The sequence below is a fragment of the Pygocentrus nattereri genome, chromosome 21, assembly GCF_015220715.1.
Source record: "Pygocentrus nattereri isolate fPygNat1 chromosome 21, fPygNat1.pri, whole genome shotgun sequence".
Lineage (NCBI taxonomy): Eukaryota > Metazoa > Chordata > Actinopteri > Characiformes > Serrasalmidae > Pygocentrus > Pygocentrus nattereri.
In genome coordinates this window covers 18,440,460-18,458,454 of record NC_051231.1, presented here as the reverse complement: position 1 = coordinate 18,458,454, position 17,995 = coordinate 18,440,460, and the positions used below count along the sequence as shown (strand labels likewise).

At 38.2% G+C, this 17,995-nt stretch overlaps 2 protein-coding genes across 3 annotated transcripts; one reads left to right on the top strand and one right to left on the bottom strand.

Annotated features, from left to right (window-relative positions):
• The first annotated feature begins 23 nt into the window (after positions 1–23).
• adnpa (activity-dependent neuroprotector homeobox a) lies at positions 24–5,190 on the top strand. Its single transcript, XM_017719149.2, has 4 exons — positions 24–397; positions 1,056–1,168; positions 1,896–1,985; positions 2,105–5,190. The coding sequence occupies exons 2-4, from the start codon at positions 1,061–1,063 to the stop codon at positions 4,817–4,819; spliced, it is 2,913 nt and encodes a 970-aa protein (XP_017574638.1). The 5' UTR covers positions 24–397; positions 1,056–1,060; the 3' UTR covers positions 4,820–5,190.
• Positions 5,191–7,962: 2,772 nt separating this feature from the next.
• gata1a (GATA binding protein 1a) lies at positions 7,963–16,112 on the bottom strand. Of its 2 annotated transcripts, XM_017719146.2 has the most exons (7): positions 15,960–16,105; positions 15,079–15,167; positions 11,722–11,937; positions 10,963–11,418; positions 10,182–10,327; positions 9,514–9,639; positions 7,963–9,310 (listed from the first exon to the last, which is right to left on the bottom strand). In XM_017719146.2, the coding sequence occupies exons 3-7, from the start codon at positions 11,921–11,923 to the stop codon at positions 9,062–9,064; spliced, it is 1,179 nt and encodes a 392-aa protein (XP_017574635.1). In that variant the 5' UTR covers positions 11,924–11,937; positions 15,079–15,167; positions 15,960–16,105; the 3' UTR covers positions 7,963–9,061. The 2 variants fall into 2 exon arrangements, with proteins under 2 accessions (XP_017574635.1, XP_017574637.1); XM_017719148.2 differs by lacking the exon at positions 15,079–15,167 and having other exon boundaries at positions 15,960–16,112.
• Between the last annotated feature and the right edge of the window lie 1,883 nt (positions 16,113–17,995).

The window sequence follows — 17,995 nt, the reverse complement described above, 5'->3', positions numbered from 1 at the left end:
TCACACAAATATGTCACTTCCGCCCAAAGCCGAGCGCCATTTTGAGCTCTGCTGGATGTGGAAGGGTCTAGAAGCGCAGAAAGGTGCAGAAAATCCGCAAAAAAACTCCACAGAAGGCAACAGAAATTCCGCTCCGGTGACTCCCTCTCCTTTTGTACCGGTGTGCGGGTGGTCGGTTGTTTTTTATTCGCCTTTCCCGGGAGTTCCTGAACCCGCGGTGAGGCGGCGAGTGTTTGCGGTGTGATGAGAAGCACGTAAAGCCGCTACAGCAAACACCCACCCAGGACACACACTCTCACACACCTAAACAACCCCACACTTTCTCACACACCGGGCAGACCGCAGGAGAATCCCCCAGCCGGAGTTCCATGCTACTCGGATCCCGCCCGGCCGATCGGTGGGTTTATGAATATGACTACAGCTAAAGCTAAAACGCAGCTACTCTGTTAGCATACAGGCTAACGCGCCGGAGCTGCCGACGAACCGAAGCAGGACACTAATTATTAGTTTCGAGCTTTTCACCATAACTGCCGTGTCTGTCTCGTAACTATTAATGCAGCTGTTTTCTGATCATTTAATTAGAGAATGTGGCTGCGTTTTTTTTGTACAGAACGTTATTCTGAGCGCTGCTGCTCCCGGCCTGCATTGTCTAGCGTTAGCTTTAGCGTTAGAGTGTGCGTTAGCATTAGCTGCATTCATTCACGAGCGCTTGTGGCCTACAGCATTGCGGAGGGGTAAAATTAAATACAGAGTGATACGTGCACACCTTATAGTGCGGAGTTTATATCCTGTTGTTAATTTCTTAGGGAAGAATCGTTTTTTCGTTGTCGTTTCCCTGTTCATAACTTGAGATATGAATCTGTTGATAAATCGTCTGGTAAATTAAGTTTTCAGTTCGGTGCAGTGAATTTTCAGTTTTTTCTCATTTCGTTCAAGATTTTTAAAAACTTTGACTGTCTAACTGCTCTTTGTTTTTTTTTTAATGAGTAATGTAAATCCATAAATGTTTTTATTAGAAGGATACACAATAATATTTTTCTTTTTCTTTGTAATAGGAGTGATGTTTCAGCTTCCTGTGAACAACCTTACTCGGCTGAGAAAAGCCAGGAAAAAGGTCAAGAGGCTGTTAAGTGACATTGGTCTGGACTACTGCAAGGAACATATTGAGGTGACTAAAAAATTAAAAGATGAGAATTACTTGGAGTTTTATACTGATTTGATTTTTAATACTTTTCTAAGTGTCAATCATAAATGTAAAACATGCAGACATAGATTGGCTGTGACTTGAAAAAAAAACTTTAAATGCAGAATCCCTATTTCTTGTGTACAGATTAAGCATATGCTTTTCAGAGTGAATTTTGCAAAAATAGATTAAGACCATTTCACAACTAGATTGTGGACTAAATGGATCATCTACTGTTTTGATTTTTAAACATGGTGTAAGTTTTTTATAAATTTTTGACTATTCTTAGTTAATGTTGCAAACATTGTCATTTCTTGTCTCTTATTATAGTTTCTTTTATTCCGAATATCGTGGTGCGCTTCTGAAGCCGTTTTGGCCATTACAGTCCTTAATGAACTTTCTGTAACAATATTATAATTTGTCTGCATGTAGGGATGAACCAGGTACATAGTTTATTTGGTGTAAGTATGAATAACTGGAGTCAAAATCTGTAGCAGACCCACACCCAGTGTAAATAGTGGGTATGTTGAAAATCTTCAGAACAAATGAAAGAAGGCATTTTTTCCTGACTATCAAGTCAGCTGTATAAAAAAAAAAAAGATTTTTACAAGCTGAAAAGGTAGTTTTAAATACAAATAACTTAATCACTGAGTCTGCAGGAAGTGTTGTCAATCTAAATGTATATTCCTTTTTAAATGCTTCTCCCCTGTAGGATTACAAAGAATTTGGCTCTGATGAGTCCTATTCAAAGCATTATTACCTTGATGTTTGTTTGTGGGATCCATCTTGGACAAAGTCACAGGTAAGACATTTTCAGTGGGCATGTATGGTAGGGAAAATATTTAGTTAAAAGATAATTTTACTTTCTTCCCCAGTAGTTGCCCCTGACCCATCTCAATATTTTATTCTGATGTTTTCCAGGACTATAGAACAAAGCAGTTTTGCTGCTCAGATTGCCCCTTTGCCTCCAAGTACTTCTCAGCATACAAGAACCACTTTCGCAATGTTCACAGAGATGACTTTGAGAATCGCATTCTGCTCAACTGCTCTTATTGCATGTACAGTGGGAACAAGAGAACGCTGGAAACTCACGTCAGGCTCTTCCACATGCCCCAGAACATGGCGCGACAGGGTGTTGCCAGTCCACAGGGTTCCCTGGTGGGTGTTAGGGATGGTATACGTATAGACAAGCCTATGCTGACCGACAAAAGGGAGCTACCAGTGTACTACTGCAAGAAGTGCACCTATCGGGACAGACTCTACAATGTAGTGCGCAGGCATATTTACAGGGAACACTTCCAGCATGTGGCCACACCCTATGTAGCCAAAAACTCAGAGAAGCAGGAGAATAGTGAAGCCACAACAGTAAATAGTCATGGTATTCATTGTAAAAGCTGCCTCTTTGTCCCTCGTTCCTATGAGGCGCTGGTGCAGCACGTCATTGAGTTCCATGAACGCATTGGTCATCAAGTGACCGCTATGATTGGCCATACCAATGTTATAGTGGCTCGACCACAGGCCAACATAATTCAGAGGGGTGCTACAATAACCCCTGGTGTACCTCCTCATATGGCACAACCAGTAAATCGCTTTAATGTGCCCAAAGTGATGGGGATGCCTGTGGGTAACCATTTCAAGCAGGGTGTTGCAGGAAACTCTGTATCTTCTCAACCAGTGCGCATCACACTACCCGACAAAGCTCTAATGTCTGGCACAGTTTCACAGCCTCATGCAGGGAAACACCTGGGTGGCTTTGGGGTCACAGCATCTCATGGTAATGCCTCATTCTCCCCCTCAATGAAGTCCCTACCTCTCTCTTCAGTGCATGCTGCTACTGCCACTTTGACCTCATTGCAGGCCAAGAAGGCTTCAGCTAATGCACTGAACACCTCACAAACGCAGAAGTGGAAGATTTGCACCATCTGCAATGAACTCTTCCCAGAGAGTGCATACAGTGCTCACTTTGAAAAGGAACATCAGGCTGAAAAGGTGCGGGCTATGGCCAAGTACATCATGAAGATACACAACTTCACAAGCAAGTGTTTGTATTGTAACCGCTACCTGCCGAGTGACTCATTGTTGAACCACATGCTAGTCCATGGTCTGACATGTCCACAATGTCATAATACGTTCTATGAGGTTGAAAAGATAGTAGCACACAAGCGGCAGGCTCACCCAAACGAGCAAGGAGACTCTCCTACTGGCTCTCCGCTGACTTTTGATCTGACGCTTCAGCAAGGCAGTCCTAAAAATGTGCAGCTTATCATTACCACCTACAACATGAAGGAAGCACCTGAGTCGTCTTCCACACCTGGGCAATCACCAAACAATGCTGTAGCCAGACCTACTATGATGGTAAAGGGTCCAGAAAAACACAGTGAATCCCTGATGAGGAACGCATCCCAAAATGCAGTGTCCCAGAAAAAGGAAGTTGGAAAGACGCTCTGTCCTCTGTGCTTCACCATCCTCAAAGGCCCCATCTCTGATGCGCTAGCCCACCACCTCAGAGACCGTCACCAGGTACTTCAGACGCTGCACCCTGTAGAGAAAAAGCTCACCTACAAGTGTATCCACTGTCTGGGTGTGTATACAAGTAACATGACTGCTTCCACCATCACGCTTCACCTGGTGCACTGCCGAGGAGTTGGACAGAGTCCCAAAGGTCACTGCAGCAAGTCCATTTCCACACTGCGCTCAACTGGAGCAGGTACTCTTAAGCGAGAGCTGGTGGCTTCAGATGCTATTGACCCTAAGAGGAGGAAGATGGTGGACCAAAGTAGATACTATCCCACAGTTTTTGTGGAGAAACCCGAAGAGCCTGTTGTTCTTGCCTTGGATCCCAAAGGCCATGCAGATGAGTCTTATGAAGCACGGAAGGCTTTCCTCACAGCCTATTTTAACAACCGTCCCTATCCATCGCAGCGAGAGGTAGAGAAACTAGCTGCTAGTCTCTGGCTGTGGAAGTCTGATGTCTCAAGTCACTTTGCCAATCGCAGGCGCTCTTGTGAACGGGACTTTGTTACTCGTAAACCTGTAGTGTTACTAGGCTTTAATATGCGAGCAGTGAACCAGCTCAAGCATAAAATGAATTTTGACACTGAGTGGCTATTCACTGTCAACAATGAGGAGAAAAGTGGAAAATCAAGAACCTCCAAAGTGAGGCTGAAGGCTCCTGTTGGTTTCTCTGCTGAGGAGGGCTCCAAAGCACTCCAATTTAGGGGCATAAGACAGGCTCTAAACACTGGACGAAGTAGTCAAAGCAACTGTGCCTTCAAGCCAACCCCTGGAACTTCTTCAGAGCCAATCGCAATCGATTCTGATAGTGAATCAGAGCAAGAGGAGAAGGCTGTAGACAACATGAATCTCAAAACTCAGCAAGCAACTTCTTTTCGACCTTCAGTTGTGCAGACCCAAACAAAAGGGACTGTACTGAGGGAGAGTTTCCTCTATGAAAGAGATGGCAGAGCAAGTAGAAATTCTGCCAGAGGAGAAGAAAAGATTCTTGATGGTTCTGCATCGAGTTCCAGTCCGGAAGAAGTGATATGGACGGGCAGCGTGTCACCAAACCAGAGTCACTACAGACCAGCTGGAAGATTTGAAGAGAAGGGGAAGGAGGTGGGATTGCTGGGTAGATGATGGATTCTCCCTCTGTGCCAGTGTTAAACCTCTTCAGTCTTGGGTGAGAACTTTCACCTCAGTGTGACCTCCAGTAGCGTGATAAAACTGAAACCATTCAAAGCGCAACAGTGGTACAAGCTCACTGAAAGAACTGTTTACTATCAACATGTCTGCTGTGAACAAGCAGCAAAAAGAACATACTGTAATATTCTTCTCCATGCATAGTCCCACTGGTGATCTGCTTTTTTGTTGTTTCTGTTTTTTTTTGTTTTTGTTTTTTACATTACACAGCCCTCTGTATTTAATCACACAGTTGATGGAATTGTAACAAAACTGATAGGTCTGTTTCTCTCTGATCAAATAAAATTGACATTGTAATTTACTAAAAAGTGCTTGGATATGATTTTTTTTTCTCAGTCCTCATAACTAAAGAAAGATCAGTGAATTTAGTTATAAAAGGCAGTTTCCTGTTGAGCCAGATGCCTGATTTATAAGTATCTCAATACTGTAGCTTTAGGTTTTGTCCTAACAGTTTACATTAATAGACTGTCTTGTATTTGATAGTTTTAATAATATTGTAAATGGTTGTCTTCTGTTTGTGTGAAATTGATGTTTTGCAAGAGTATTGTTTTGAACTTCATAATGGTAAGGCAAAACCAGTGTGTTTTTCTGGATCTGAATAAAGGTAACTCAGTTTAATGAGTGTTTTAGTTAAATTATTGAGTGTAGTCAATTCTCTAGCTCGTAGTGTTGAAACCCAAGACATTTGAACTGTTGAGGCTAAGTTTGAATGATTGCTCTAAATGTCTTAATGAAACTGCTCAAGGTTTGAATATATTTCAGAATTTTTCTCTTTGCAATATGTCTCTCTACAGGGTTTTCCCTCCAAGCATAGCTTTAATTTTTTTTCTGTGCATGTTCTTTTATTAGTTGGACCATCCAAACGTTGTACTTACAATTTTCTGCCATTAGATGGAACTGTCAGCAGATGCTACGGCTAAGCAGGTTGTGTTTCAGAAACTATAAAGTTGAAGAATTTCCCACAAATTATATAGAAGTGTGTTTTATTGTACTCAAGTATCATATATACTTATGTGTGAAAGATTTAAGTTGAAATCTGAAACTAAAACTGCTTGCATGGATGTGTAATAACATGGGGTCTTCAGCTCTGGTCCTGAAAGACTGATGTCCAGCACAGTATGGAGATTTTCCTTGTTCAGACCTCTTTTAACTGATCTGTTAAAAGATCGTTTCGTAGATGTTTTTTGAGTAGTGCAAAAAATACTGTAGGGCAATGGACCTCCAACAATAGAGGGAGATTGAGTCAGATGTGTATGAACATTGCTGTTTTTTTTAGATGCTTATACACGTGTGATGTATACTTTCTAAATTTGGAATTTAGTTTTAATTAAGGTCAATAAAAATGTTCACTGGTAGAGTTACAGTTCAAGGTTAGTGAAACTAAATTGATGCTTCTAACGGATGGCTGCTAAAAGCTAACTGGGCTGATCCTGTGGTTGCTAATCTCTTGGTGTCATTTGGTGCCATTTCCCCAGTGCAGAGCCAGCCGTCCCAGCCGATAAACATTGTCAGGGGAAGACACAGAAAAAATAGAAAGCCACCTGCCACTCTAAATCTAATTTGCAAATTCACCAAAGCCTCATCTTACAAACTTGAATGTTCAGTGTAACTTTTGATCTGGAAATATTTGGTGGTTATTCACTGCACTGGGTTTAGCAGCCAAATCAAGATCATTTTAGCTGTTTATTAGTATTGTGGATTCTGTGTTAGATGTTACAGTGGAGTTTTTAAATATTTGCATTGTGCTGATATTCAATGTATCTGTTATTTGGTGTGAGTTATGACAGGATCACATGTTTCTAGTGAAGAATAATTTTGTGTTTTATGGTTGGTGGATCAGGATGGAAGAACTGAGTCACTGTGTGAGATGGGGTTCTATTTTCTAAAAGGAAGCAACTGAGAGAAGATTTGCCCACTCATACTTGAAGGTGATGGAATTCTTAAAGTTAGTTGATGTGAGAATTAGTGATGGGTAAAGTGTGGCCAAATGTTGTGTACGTAACTCTTTACCAACCTATATGGTCTCCAGTCAAGCGTGAACAGAATGACTAGGCCTATGCAACTATGCAAATGACTATTGAATATGACTGGATTTAGTGCATAATGTGAATGAGTTTGCTTCATGTTTATTTATTTATTTATTTTTTAACCTGCTTGAGTCACCCGTTCTTATTTTTGGAGAGTTCTCTTAAAAGGTAAAAATCTTGTCATCCTGAAAGGCCCTCTCATACACTCTTGGCTACTCAGATAAACTCAGTTATGTATATTATCAGCTATGCAGTGCAGAGCTAAGCTGTCCTTTAAGTGATTGCAAAGGAGTTTATTCTCAGGTTTGAGTCTTTATAATTGGTAATTTCATACATTTTATATTTTTGCTGTTACAAGAAAACATTTTATCTCCTGTGTTTTTAGAAAATAAAAATAAAATTTATGAATTTAATTTGGACCATCTCTGTTGGTCTATTTACAATGGAATGTTCACAAATTGTAAAGGGCAGCTTTTCAAATGGTTTTAAAGTTATAAAGTTTTGTATGGAAAAAAAATCCATATCATTCTAGCAATGCGGAACATACATAGGCTTTGTAACGGACTGAAATTGTGTTCCGGCCGCAGGTGGAGGTTGATACTAAAGCTAATATAAAAAATTTGCAGAATTCACCAACCATTTCCCACTCATGTTTAGATTTATTTAGGTTAAACCAGGTCATTCAGGCTTTTAATCTCACTAATCTTTACCTGCATGTTGCACCTGCTTCCTTGCCTGCCGTGTGGGAGTTTTATACACTCAGGCAAAACTATGAGTTTAAATTTAGAACTTGGCACAAGTAGTTGTTCAATAAAATGTTTTGTAACTCGCAGCTTTATGGAAAGTGGTTCATTTGAATGTTCGTGTTCTATAAGCTGTAAGATGGTGCTAAGTGGACAATGGCAGTATTATAACCCAACAGACGGCACTACAATAACACCATAGTGATTAAACCACAAATTCTAAAACAGTTCTGAACATGTAAATACCATTTACACACTGAAAAATTGAACATTTGACAGCATGTACTCTTGTTAATTAAATGTCTTCAACAAAGGTTGATTATTTTTTTTAATGCATTCTCATTCTGCAAAAAAGTAGGCAACATTCACAAAAGACACAATAGTTAAAACTTTGATAAAACAATGAAAGTGTAGTCTCTTCAAAACCTCTGGTGTTGTTATAATATACAATGCAAATCTTTGCAGAATCACAGGATGTAAATCTTTAAGAAATAAAAAGAACATTCATGAATATATACACTTGACAGAAAATAACTGTAAAAACACACCTTGTTTTCTGTCATCCACTAATGGGTTTGCCACTTTTTCCAGAATTATAGAAAAATGAATGTCAGACAGCACTAGAATAATATGTTTACATGTCTAATGGCAGTATTTCGCACTTTGTAATTACTGAATAATAAGTCTGAGTATGTGGATGGCCATGAACTTTAAAGGGTTAACCTACAGGGAAAACAAGGAATAACCTTGGAATAACTTTTTATATATATATATATATATAAATATATATAAATGTCATATCTCCAGGTTTAATGTAAGTCAGTGGTCATTTTGGGCTGTTTATACACACACACAAAGCTATTTTCCTAGACAGTAAGCATATATTTGCAGGGGTGTATTTTCTATGTCCCTGTGCCCTTTAACCATTTCCAAAAGTCTCTTCCAGGCAGCCCAGTATCATTTGTAGTTGTCAACCAATACCTGATTTGGTATTGACACTTCATTGTGTTAAATCAAAAGTGTTGGTGATGACAATAAACAAATTTATGTGATAGCTAGAGACATCTGGAACCAAACTTTGTTCTTCATGCTACCTCCCAAAACATGCTAGATTTTCTGGAAATAACACTGTGAAATTGTTGTTATTTGTTTATTGTATTTCTGATTATTTGCATCTGTTCTAATATGGTGTTTTTATAAAAAAGACTACTTCTTGCCTTTGTTGAATGATATTTATCAATTTGCTTAAGTGCAAGACTCTTGCACAGTACTGTGTATATGTGTGTGTATTTTATTTCTAGATAGGTCTTCAGATCTTTTCTTAAAAATTTGGCAGCCTGTTTATTATATCATACCATTCCATAACAGAAAAGAAACTGATTTTGTAAGAGTTCATTAAGGAACTATTTTCAAACCAGTGTCGACACCATACCATGGTTTGGGTGGTGTGTGTATGGCAGATGTGTGTTGGTGTTGTAGGACAGTAGGGGCCCCGGGGGTAATGTAAAGGCCCCTACACAGTCATCCTGCACCATTGGTGGGCCCAAATCAGGATAAAGCTCTGCCCCCCCACTCTTCTTCCCCTTCTTATTCCTACTGGATACTTTGCGGTTTCGTGTCTGTATCCCGTCTTTCTTCATGGTCAGTGGCCTGTTCACCTGTCAATTCATGTATATCATTTAGAGATAAATTAAAACCCCCTCAATCTTCACATGGTCTTTTCCATATAAAACACCTTTTCTTACACTTTTTCTTTATTTAAAAAAAAAATGAAATTCTGTGGAAAGTTAAGATTTTGAGCTTTCAATCCATTCCACATTCATTTGTCAGTATAAGAGTATAATTAGAAGATCATACTTACATTGTGTAGTTTGAAGTAAAGTCCACATGCGTTACACACCGGCTCCCCATTAGCATTGCGTCTCCACAGTGTGGTGGTGCTGGTCTGGCAGTTAGCACACTGCGTCCCAGCACGTTTACTCACGATCTAATACAACAAAGATAAAAATTTTAATACTGAAAGATATGAGCCATTTATTTCTTTTACTGCTAATTTAGCTACCGTGAAATGTATAATAACAATGTAATAATAAGGTGGCATGGGACACAACCTAACACATTTTGTTTTGTGCCAAATCATTAAAAAATATCTGTTCAAGATTGTTTTACACAAGCCAAAATTTTGGGTTTTAAGATGGCTGCTAGATAATCATGGTAATTGTTTTTTTTTTTGTTTTGTTTTCTTTTTTGGCTGTGCAATCAGAAACCACTTATGTCTATTGCAAATTACTTGGCAATTACATGAGATTTGAAGTGAGTATGTGATGATTTAGGCATGCGGTTTTTATGATCATAGTTGGTGGACTCCTACTAGCTAGCAACAGTGCAAACCTTGAATTAATTCTTTAGTTTTGCACTGGAGCATTCTTGGCTGATTGGCAGAATTTTTTATTAACCCCCCCCCCAGCAATAGTTCTCGGCACTAAGACACATCAGTGCATTACTGTACTCTATGAAACCTGAACGCACCAGTCTTTTCTTGGGCCTTATGAGCGGTCTGTTTTGGCCATTCATTTTGTGGTACAGGCCACAGGCATTACAGAGATAATGCCCCGTCCCATCCCTCCTCCACAGAGGAGTAGCTGTAGCTCCACAGTTCACACACTCACGAGCGTCTGTGCAGACACACACACAAATACACCGTTATTCACATGTAATTTCTAAACCTATCTTTGGTCTGAATGCAGTAGTAAAACTCGAACTTAAATTCTGAGTCCGTATGTGGGACATGAATTCTTCACTATCTTACTTCAGAACTATAGAACTTAATATGAGTTGATGAAATACATCATTGATGTATGGATCAGCAGGCTACACCCTTTTTCATTATAACAGTGCACAACTCCAGTCCTTCAGGGCTGATGTCCAGCACAGCTTGGAGGTTTTCCATCTCAAGCACACCTATTAAACATGGAAATTAACAGATAGGTGCATTCAGGTGTGAGTGAGTTGGTAAATCACCAAACCTGCCTTCCAGGACTGGAGATGTGCACCCCTCTTCTAAGAACACATCACATAACTTGCTGTATGCTATTAGAGTGAAGATGAGAAGACAAATTTAAAATTTGTTTGAAATATACAAAACTACTGAACAAAAAAAGAAAGTTTAAATAATCATGAATAATACATTTTCAGTTGAATAAGAAGTTAATAGGCCTGCATTTTAAGAAGCCCTTCCCTATAATAACCAAATAGGGTTAATATCTCTAAACACCAAAATTAAAATTTCATAGTAATTATTTTAACTCACCTGGAGGAGAGAGTCTGATTTTATTCCTCATTTTTGGTGAAAATGATGGGGGGTTGATCCAGGCCCCTGCTGTGGAGTAAAGGCCTGCAGAGCCATAATCTTGGGGTGGGGGCATGTAGGAGCTGTAGGGGCCCAGCAAGTGGGAGTGTGTGTGAGGAGGAGAGTACACACCACCAGCAGACGAACCTAGATTCAGAAAGGTTCCCCCAGCTCCACCCACTGGGCTCAGACGCTCTGCTTTCAGGGTGTCCTTACTGTCTCGGCCAGGAGAGGGGAAGGAGGAGGGGCTAGTTGGGAAAAGAGGTGTTGGTGGTGGGGGAGTGTGGGGGTGTTTGGTGAAGGAGCTGGATGTCCAGGCTGTGGGGGGACTGCTGTAGGTCAGCATGTTATGTCCTCCTGAACTGTCTATCCACGGAAGATGTCCCAGAAGTGACGGAGACGTGTAAACCTGCCGCACTGCAAATACAAAAAAAAACTGTTTACACTTCAGTTTATATATCATTGCTGGTGTAAGAAAGTTTCAAATCTAAAAAGGCATAATGGAAAACAGGCTAATGGAAAAAAAATCTGGTCCATTTGTTATGAAATGTTGAAAGAGATAAATGTTGATTTACTTCAATGTAATTTACTGTTATTAGGTTTGTTAATCAGGTTAATCAGAACATTAATAATTGTATGCTGTAATACTGGCAATAGAGTTTCACCTTCAGTTTTCTGCTTCAGCCGTCAGTTGACCTGGGCATTTATATTTTACTATACCTGGACTGTGTCTGAATGCGGATGCAGTTCGGTTCTGTCCACTGTTGAAATATGATGGCAGACTGTAGTCCGTTTCTGAGGAGTAGAATGACTCCTCTTCCTCTCCAGCTGGCAGGAGGCCTGAATCGCATGAAAAACTGGCCAGCGGGTCAGAACTGACCAAACTGGGAGAGACCCACCGCGACTCTGAGGGATTCTCCATTTTTACTTCAGCTTCTGGAACACAGTCATCCATAATCATCATTGCTTTGGGACTCATTAAACATACTGCCTATGTATTTTCTAGATTTTTAATATTAGAACTACCCAGATCACAGTTACAAACCTACATACACTTTAAGCTCAAAAACAGTAAGTGAAGTCAACCTGAATTATAGAATGTGGAAGACCACATTACCAAATCTGACTAGCTAAGACTTCCTTTGTAACACTTGTTAACTAATTGGATTTACTGTCATACATAACTAATGCAAATTATTATATTCAATTAAGTTCTATTAATATGAAGCCATAGGTAGAACAACCTAGATGCCTGCTAACAGGCAACATGAATTACAAAATGCCAGTGTGATTTATTGCACAATAGAAAGATAACAGCTTAATCATTATCTAACAGTGGATGTATTAAACAAGATCTAAATGTTATCCTCAGAATCCTTATAACCATACATTAATTGTCATACCTTGAAGCAAATATACTATGTTGTTCATTTATTTCCATGTTATCTATCTGCTATGAAGAGACTAATCACTTTGTGAGATCACATTATGTATGTTTTTATGTAGCCTTCAAATGCGTGCTGGACTTTTTTGTGTACTGCTTTCTGCAATTTTGGGTGCAGTTCTCCAAAAAGTACTGGGAAATATTTAAAATTATTCACTATTTTGTTGTATCTGATGTTCTTTGGTGTTATTTGTAAAGGTCAAGTAAGTTTACATATTTATTGCTCATCTAAAGTTAACCCTGATGTCCATCCATTGTGTAAGAATGTTATTTCAGTGAACATATTTGTAAAGCTCCATTAAGTTGAGGGCTGGATTAAAGTCATCTGTCCCCTATTCAGGGCTAGAGAATATGTTCAGAAATTTACTTTTGCAATGCAAAGTATTTTGATACTACAGCTGAAACTCTACATGCTGCAGTTGCTTTCGACTCTTTTCTTTTTTACTTTGGGGGTACTAAAATATTTAATCAAGGCCACTAGACAACTTCCCTTTAAAAGATCCTCATTTGCCTGTGGCTGAAAGTGAACGCTAAAAATATACATGGTCTATTACAGGCTTTAACGACAGGCACCATTCGAAAACTATGTTCTTTCAAGGGAATCATTTACGTTAATGAAAAGACTAGTGCACAAACAGAAGCTTGGTTACCACTAAAATAAAGCAAATCAGCTCAGTAAGTGATATAAAGTAGGTTGAACACTTTAAAAACTGTGTTCATATCTTCTGTTCTTAAGCTGTTAATGTGACTGATAATGTAAATGATCGAATTTGGTAAATATTTGGTACATATATTTAGACTACCATTAAACATTTATAAAGCCTTTATATGTTGATCATGGCTTTCAGGCTGTATCTCAACAAATTACTGATAAAGGCTCATAATGCCTGACTTAATCAGAGATGTGAGATTATTATATTATTTTATACTCCTTTGCCAAATCAGAATGTGATAATATGCCAGATCACATCTGACTACGTCCAGTCTGATGTGCTGACATTGAATAACTGAACTTGTTAAAACTCACACTACACTGTTAGAAATAAAGGTACTGTGCAGGTACATTTGTGGGTCATCAAGTACTCTTAAAGGTACATTAGTGGTTATAGAGTCCAACTGTGTACCTTAAAGAAGTTTTTCCCAGGTGAAAAGCATGTATTTATGTTTAAATAAGAGCTAAACATTGAATGTAAATTACCACGAGCATGTGCAAGTAGCCTGACAACTTTTCATTGTTTTTGTGACTTTTTAAATTCCCAGTCCCTTTAGAAACTTAAGAAGCCTTCGAGCAAAACAGACCATTCCAAGAGCAAAGAGATATAACAAGTTGAATATTGGTTTATTATACTTATATCCATAATTTTATTTATATAGCACCTTTCGTACATGACCATGCAGCACAAAGTGCTTTGTAGCATAATTAAACAACAGAATAAAACAGTGTTGGTAATGTGTGGAAAAATTGCATGACCTTAAAAAAAAATCATCATAAATAATAAACATTAGTTTGATTGGCAGGACCTAGTGTCAAATATGAGTGCATTCTTCATTATAGCTTACAGCAAGTATTATTCTTAAATAATAGAAGGCAGTGGGTTAAATTGAGGTAGATAACTGCAAAGTTGATGCGCCTCACAGAACCCCACAATTTAGTGGTTCTATTTATGGTGAAAGATATATGAATAATAACTTGCATGCAGAGCCAAAACATTTTTAAGTAGCTGATGTGTCAGAATAATCAGGCTGCTTTTATCTGGTCAGAATTATGTCACATTCTGTATGGAACTTGCGGAACCTCTGGCAGAATTAATCACTATCACTCATTATGGAGAATAAATTTCTTGATAGAGATCTGAAAAGCTCAAAATGATTAGAAAATACTTAAGTTACTAGAAGATGTTGTAGTTATCATGGACACTCAATAAGATTGTCCCCTTCATTTCATCTGTTTGTTCAGGTTTTATTTTAGTTTTTATTTTTCAGCTCGAGCCAAATCCACTTTCCGGATTGAAAATGACACCTGAAAATGCTTGAACCAGATATTTACCACAAAACTATTACTATTATAACACAGATAACTACACATTATTACAAATCCTTTCAAAACGACAAAATCCTTTCCTTTATTCATTAAAAAACTTTAAAAATGTGAACACACAAGAAATAGCAACATATAAAAAGTTGAAGCAAAATTACAATGAACGAAATGAGGCAAAAATACAATGTCTTTATTAATTCTAATCCTAACATAAAAATAATCACTAACAACAAACTAAGCTCTAACTGTGCAGATACTGGCTCTGTCTGTAGGCCTATAAGAGAGTTTATGGCATTATCCAGGTTTTTAGGAATGTTGTTGCAGATTTGCAGAGTAAAAGCTCAAGATTTGAATGCCAGCCAACCTTTTTTACCAGCATTTTTACGTTTTTACTTTTTTAAACAACATATCACATTTGTTTTTATCGTGACAAATATTAGACATGAGCACAGGTTGTATTTTGAAATACAGTGAATATTTTCTGAGAAAGAAAGATTCATTGTCAAATGTTGCACATAGTTTAAGATGTAAACAAAGTCATTCTCAGTGATGAAATGAAATGTGAAATGAAATGTGCTGTTCTAGCGGAACTTACAGATAATTGTCCGCAGCGGTGGTGGTAGGAACCAGACATCTGCAGCATGTATTCACCTCACCTCAATCGTTATCAAGCCAATCTGGTGCCTAAGACATTGTTTTATAATAGTTTTGAAATGAGGTTTTGGCCTAAACGGTATTTTTCAAAACATATTCATAGCAGAGCAGTAGTTGCCATAGCAAAGCAGTTCTCTATGTTTATCACTATTTTCAACAATACATCTTAAACTCAGAAGACATGTAGGTCCAATGGCTATTTTGGATAGCAAATAAAATAAAAGTGTTTGCGTTGTAAGTCAATAGAATGAACCACTTTACATTCAAACTACTTTGATTAACTTGGTTAATCTACCAGCCATCAAATTATGCAGAAATTTTTTATAAATGGCTGGAATTTCCCTTTACCTAATTATGAATATAATTATTACATTCTTCAAAGTAATAAGTGCTTTTGTATTTAAAGCATGATTTTTAAAAATTAATCTTTAGAATTTTTCTGAGGATTTGTTTTTCTTTTCATATTTTTAAATGCTACTTTATTTTCTATATATATATATAATTATTTGCTGTCAAAATTTTAGGATTACCAGTGTTGTTCCTAACATAAACTAATACATCATTTTTATTAATGCATAGCCTATGAAACAATGACATTCATGGTAATTAACTGATCCAATGATCAGATATTACAAAAGCATTTCAAATATGTTCTAAGTGGCCTTAAACATTTTACTGGTGGGGCCTCAAACTCAGTACAGAGGGGCTATGTTTGTGTGTTAAGATGAATTGAATGAAATGTTTTTTTTTCTTTTTTTTATGAATTGTGTGTGTACACTCATTTGGGCTAATTCTATAGAGGTGTGTGTGTATTGGTCTTACCTTCACAGGTGAGTTCTTGAATTGGATGGGCTGTCAGGTGTCTCTGCAGAAGAAGGGCACATGCAGTGTTCAGCTGAGGTCAGTTTGACTGGTGTGCTCTCTCTCTCTTATCTCTGTGTGGAGCTGTAGGGGCTGTGTGAGAATTTGGAGGACCAGTGGGTGCGGCCGAAGGGCAGTTTAGCAGTTTAGAGAACACGCCCACTCCCAACCATACACAAAAATTTGAATATCAAACGGTGAGCAGCCCTAGACCTGCAGCAGGTCCAACAACAGATATGTTCAAGTGATACTTTGGATATGTTTGGTGTCCGAAGTCTGCTTCTTAATTTTGCACTGGTGCGACAAGCAGCTTGTGCAATGCTAATCGAGCTCAAGTGCAAAATTGAAAAAGTAAACTTAAGACACCAAGCACTTCAAGCAATCTTGGTACATGTGGGGTAAGGGGGGGGGGGAGATTGTATAAATTTGAACTTTTCACCAAAATACTGCATTAACACATGCTGTATGATAGATGCAGTATGTGTTGATGAATCCACTTGTAGCTACCCTGCTAGCCTGGGTAAGCTTAGTGTAACAAAACAAGGATAAGCATAGTGTGAGCAAAACAATTCTAGGTGGAAATGCTTGGGTTACACATGGCTAATTTCATAATTTCAGCTGCTAAAATCACAACATTGTCATCTACAGTGCCCTAATTTGCTGATCATAAGTGAGCCTCGTATACAATGAATAGAGCTTTGATGAAGCTGAAGTTTTTCTTATTCTTATTTTCCATTTTACCTTAATTGATTTAACATTCAGATGGCTTTACAGTCACAGCATGTAACTGCTGTACTATTTAGGTGATCAAATAAGAAGCTAACGTCAGCCTTGAGAAATTAGCATATCAAATTCAGTGCAATCAATGTATGAATCTGGTACTGGCTGACTGTGTGCAGTGCTCTACTTTTTTGCATTATCAATCTAACTATATTCATAGATGAATCATGTAAAGAAGGACAGCAGTAGCAAGAACTGCAAAAAATCAAGGTGGCACAGAGAAGACAAGAATGAAAAAGCTACTTATACAGGGCGAAGGCATATCTGAGCTGGTGGGCAGTGAGAATAGCTAACCTTAATTTACTTTACTAACATAAGTTTGCAGCATATTGACTACTATGATTATATCAGATTTGAAATAAAAACGTTTGCCAGTTTTCATTGTTTCACTGGCTAGCCATGTTTTAGAAATACACTTAGAGTTTGGGGTGGGCTGGTCTGCATCATGTAATTCCAGGCTAAAAACACTCCAGTCCTGGTGTTGGATGTATACAAAGTCATGCAGAGTGTTTTGATGCGAAATGTGCCGTTCTTATCAAGTCAGATTTGTTGACAAGCATGGTGGAGGTACTAGATCTCTGAAGAGTTTAATGTGTCTAAAAGCTACCACACAGAAAGCTATACAGAGAATTTACCAATACATTATGATTGTCAAAATTTCATATGACAACTCAGATGACATGACTGATCATTTTAGACAGTAAACAAAACAGCTAAGCACTGTAGACATTGTGACTTCTGCTTTGTTTCTATCCAAAATTTGACAAAATAAGTTTCTCTATAATGCATCTTACATCTACTACTCTGAATGACTTTGTTCACATCTCAGTGACTGAATAATACAGAAATGTGAGAAATGTCTAGAAATGCTTGCCAGTAAAATTAGCACAGAGAAGCTAACAAGTTTTACATTAATTCAATTTAGGCCAAGATACACCAAGTTGAATGGTGAAGCAAGAGAAATTAAAACAAAGTGATTATAAATGCAAAAACACTTTGAGGCGCAGCATTGACCTGTAATGCAAATGGAGTGAAATGCTGCAGTCCGGGTTAGAGATATGGTAAGAGCTCTCAGGCTGCACACACACACCTTACAGACACTGGCCAAGTCATTTGGTAGTCAAAGCATTTATAAGTTTCCTCATCCATTGTTCATTTACAGTTTTCAGGGATGCAAGATGCTGTTCATAGAAAATATATTTTCTCAGGAAAATCAG

Excerpts from the sequence above, each read along its gene's own strand:
- gata1a (XM_017719148.2), bottom strand. The coding sequence starts at position 11,923 with ATGGAGAATCCCTCAGAGTCGCGGTGGGTCTCTCCCAGTTTGGTCAGT. Across the intron at positions 10,328-10,962 it reads AATCAGACTCTCTCCTCCAG|ACGCTCGTGAGTGTGTGAAC; the intron begins GTGAGTTAAAAT and ends GTGTCTGCACAG. Across the intron at positions 9,311-9,513 it reads TTTACTTCAAACTACACAAT|GTGAACAGGCCACTGACCAT; the intron begins GTAAGTATGATC and ends ATGAATTGACAG.
- adnpa (XM_017719149.2), top strand. The coding sequence starts at position 1,061 with ATGTTTCAGCTTCCTGTGAACAACCTTACTCGGCTGAGAAAAGCCAGG. Across the intron at positions 1,169-1,895 it reads ACTGCAAGGAACATATTGAG|GATTACAAAGAATTTGGCTC; the intron begins GTGACTAAAAAA and ends TCTCCCCTGTAG. Across the intron at positions 1,986-2,104 it reads CATCTTGGACAAAGTCACAG|GACTATAGAACAAAGCAGTT; the intron begins GTAAGACATTTT and ends GATGTTTTCCAG.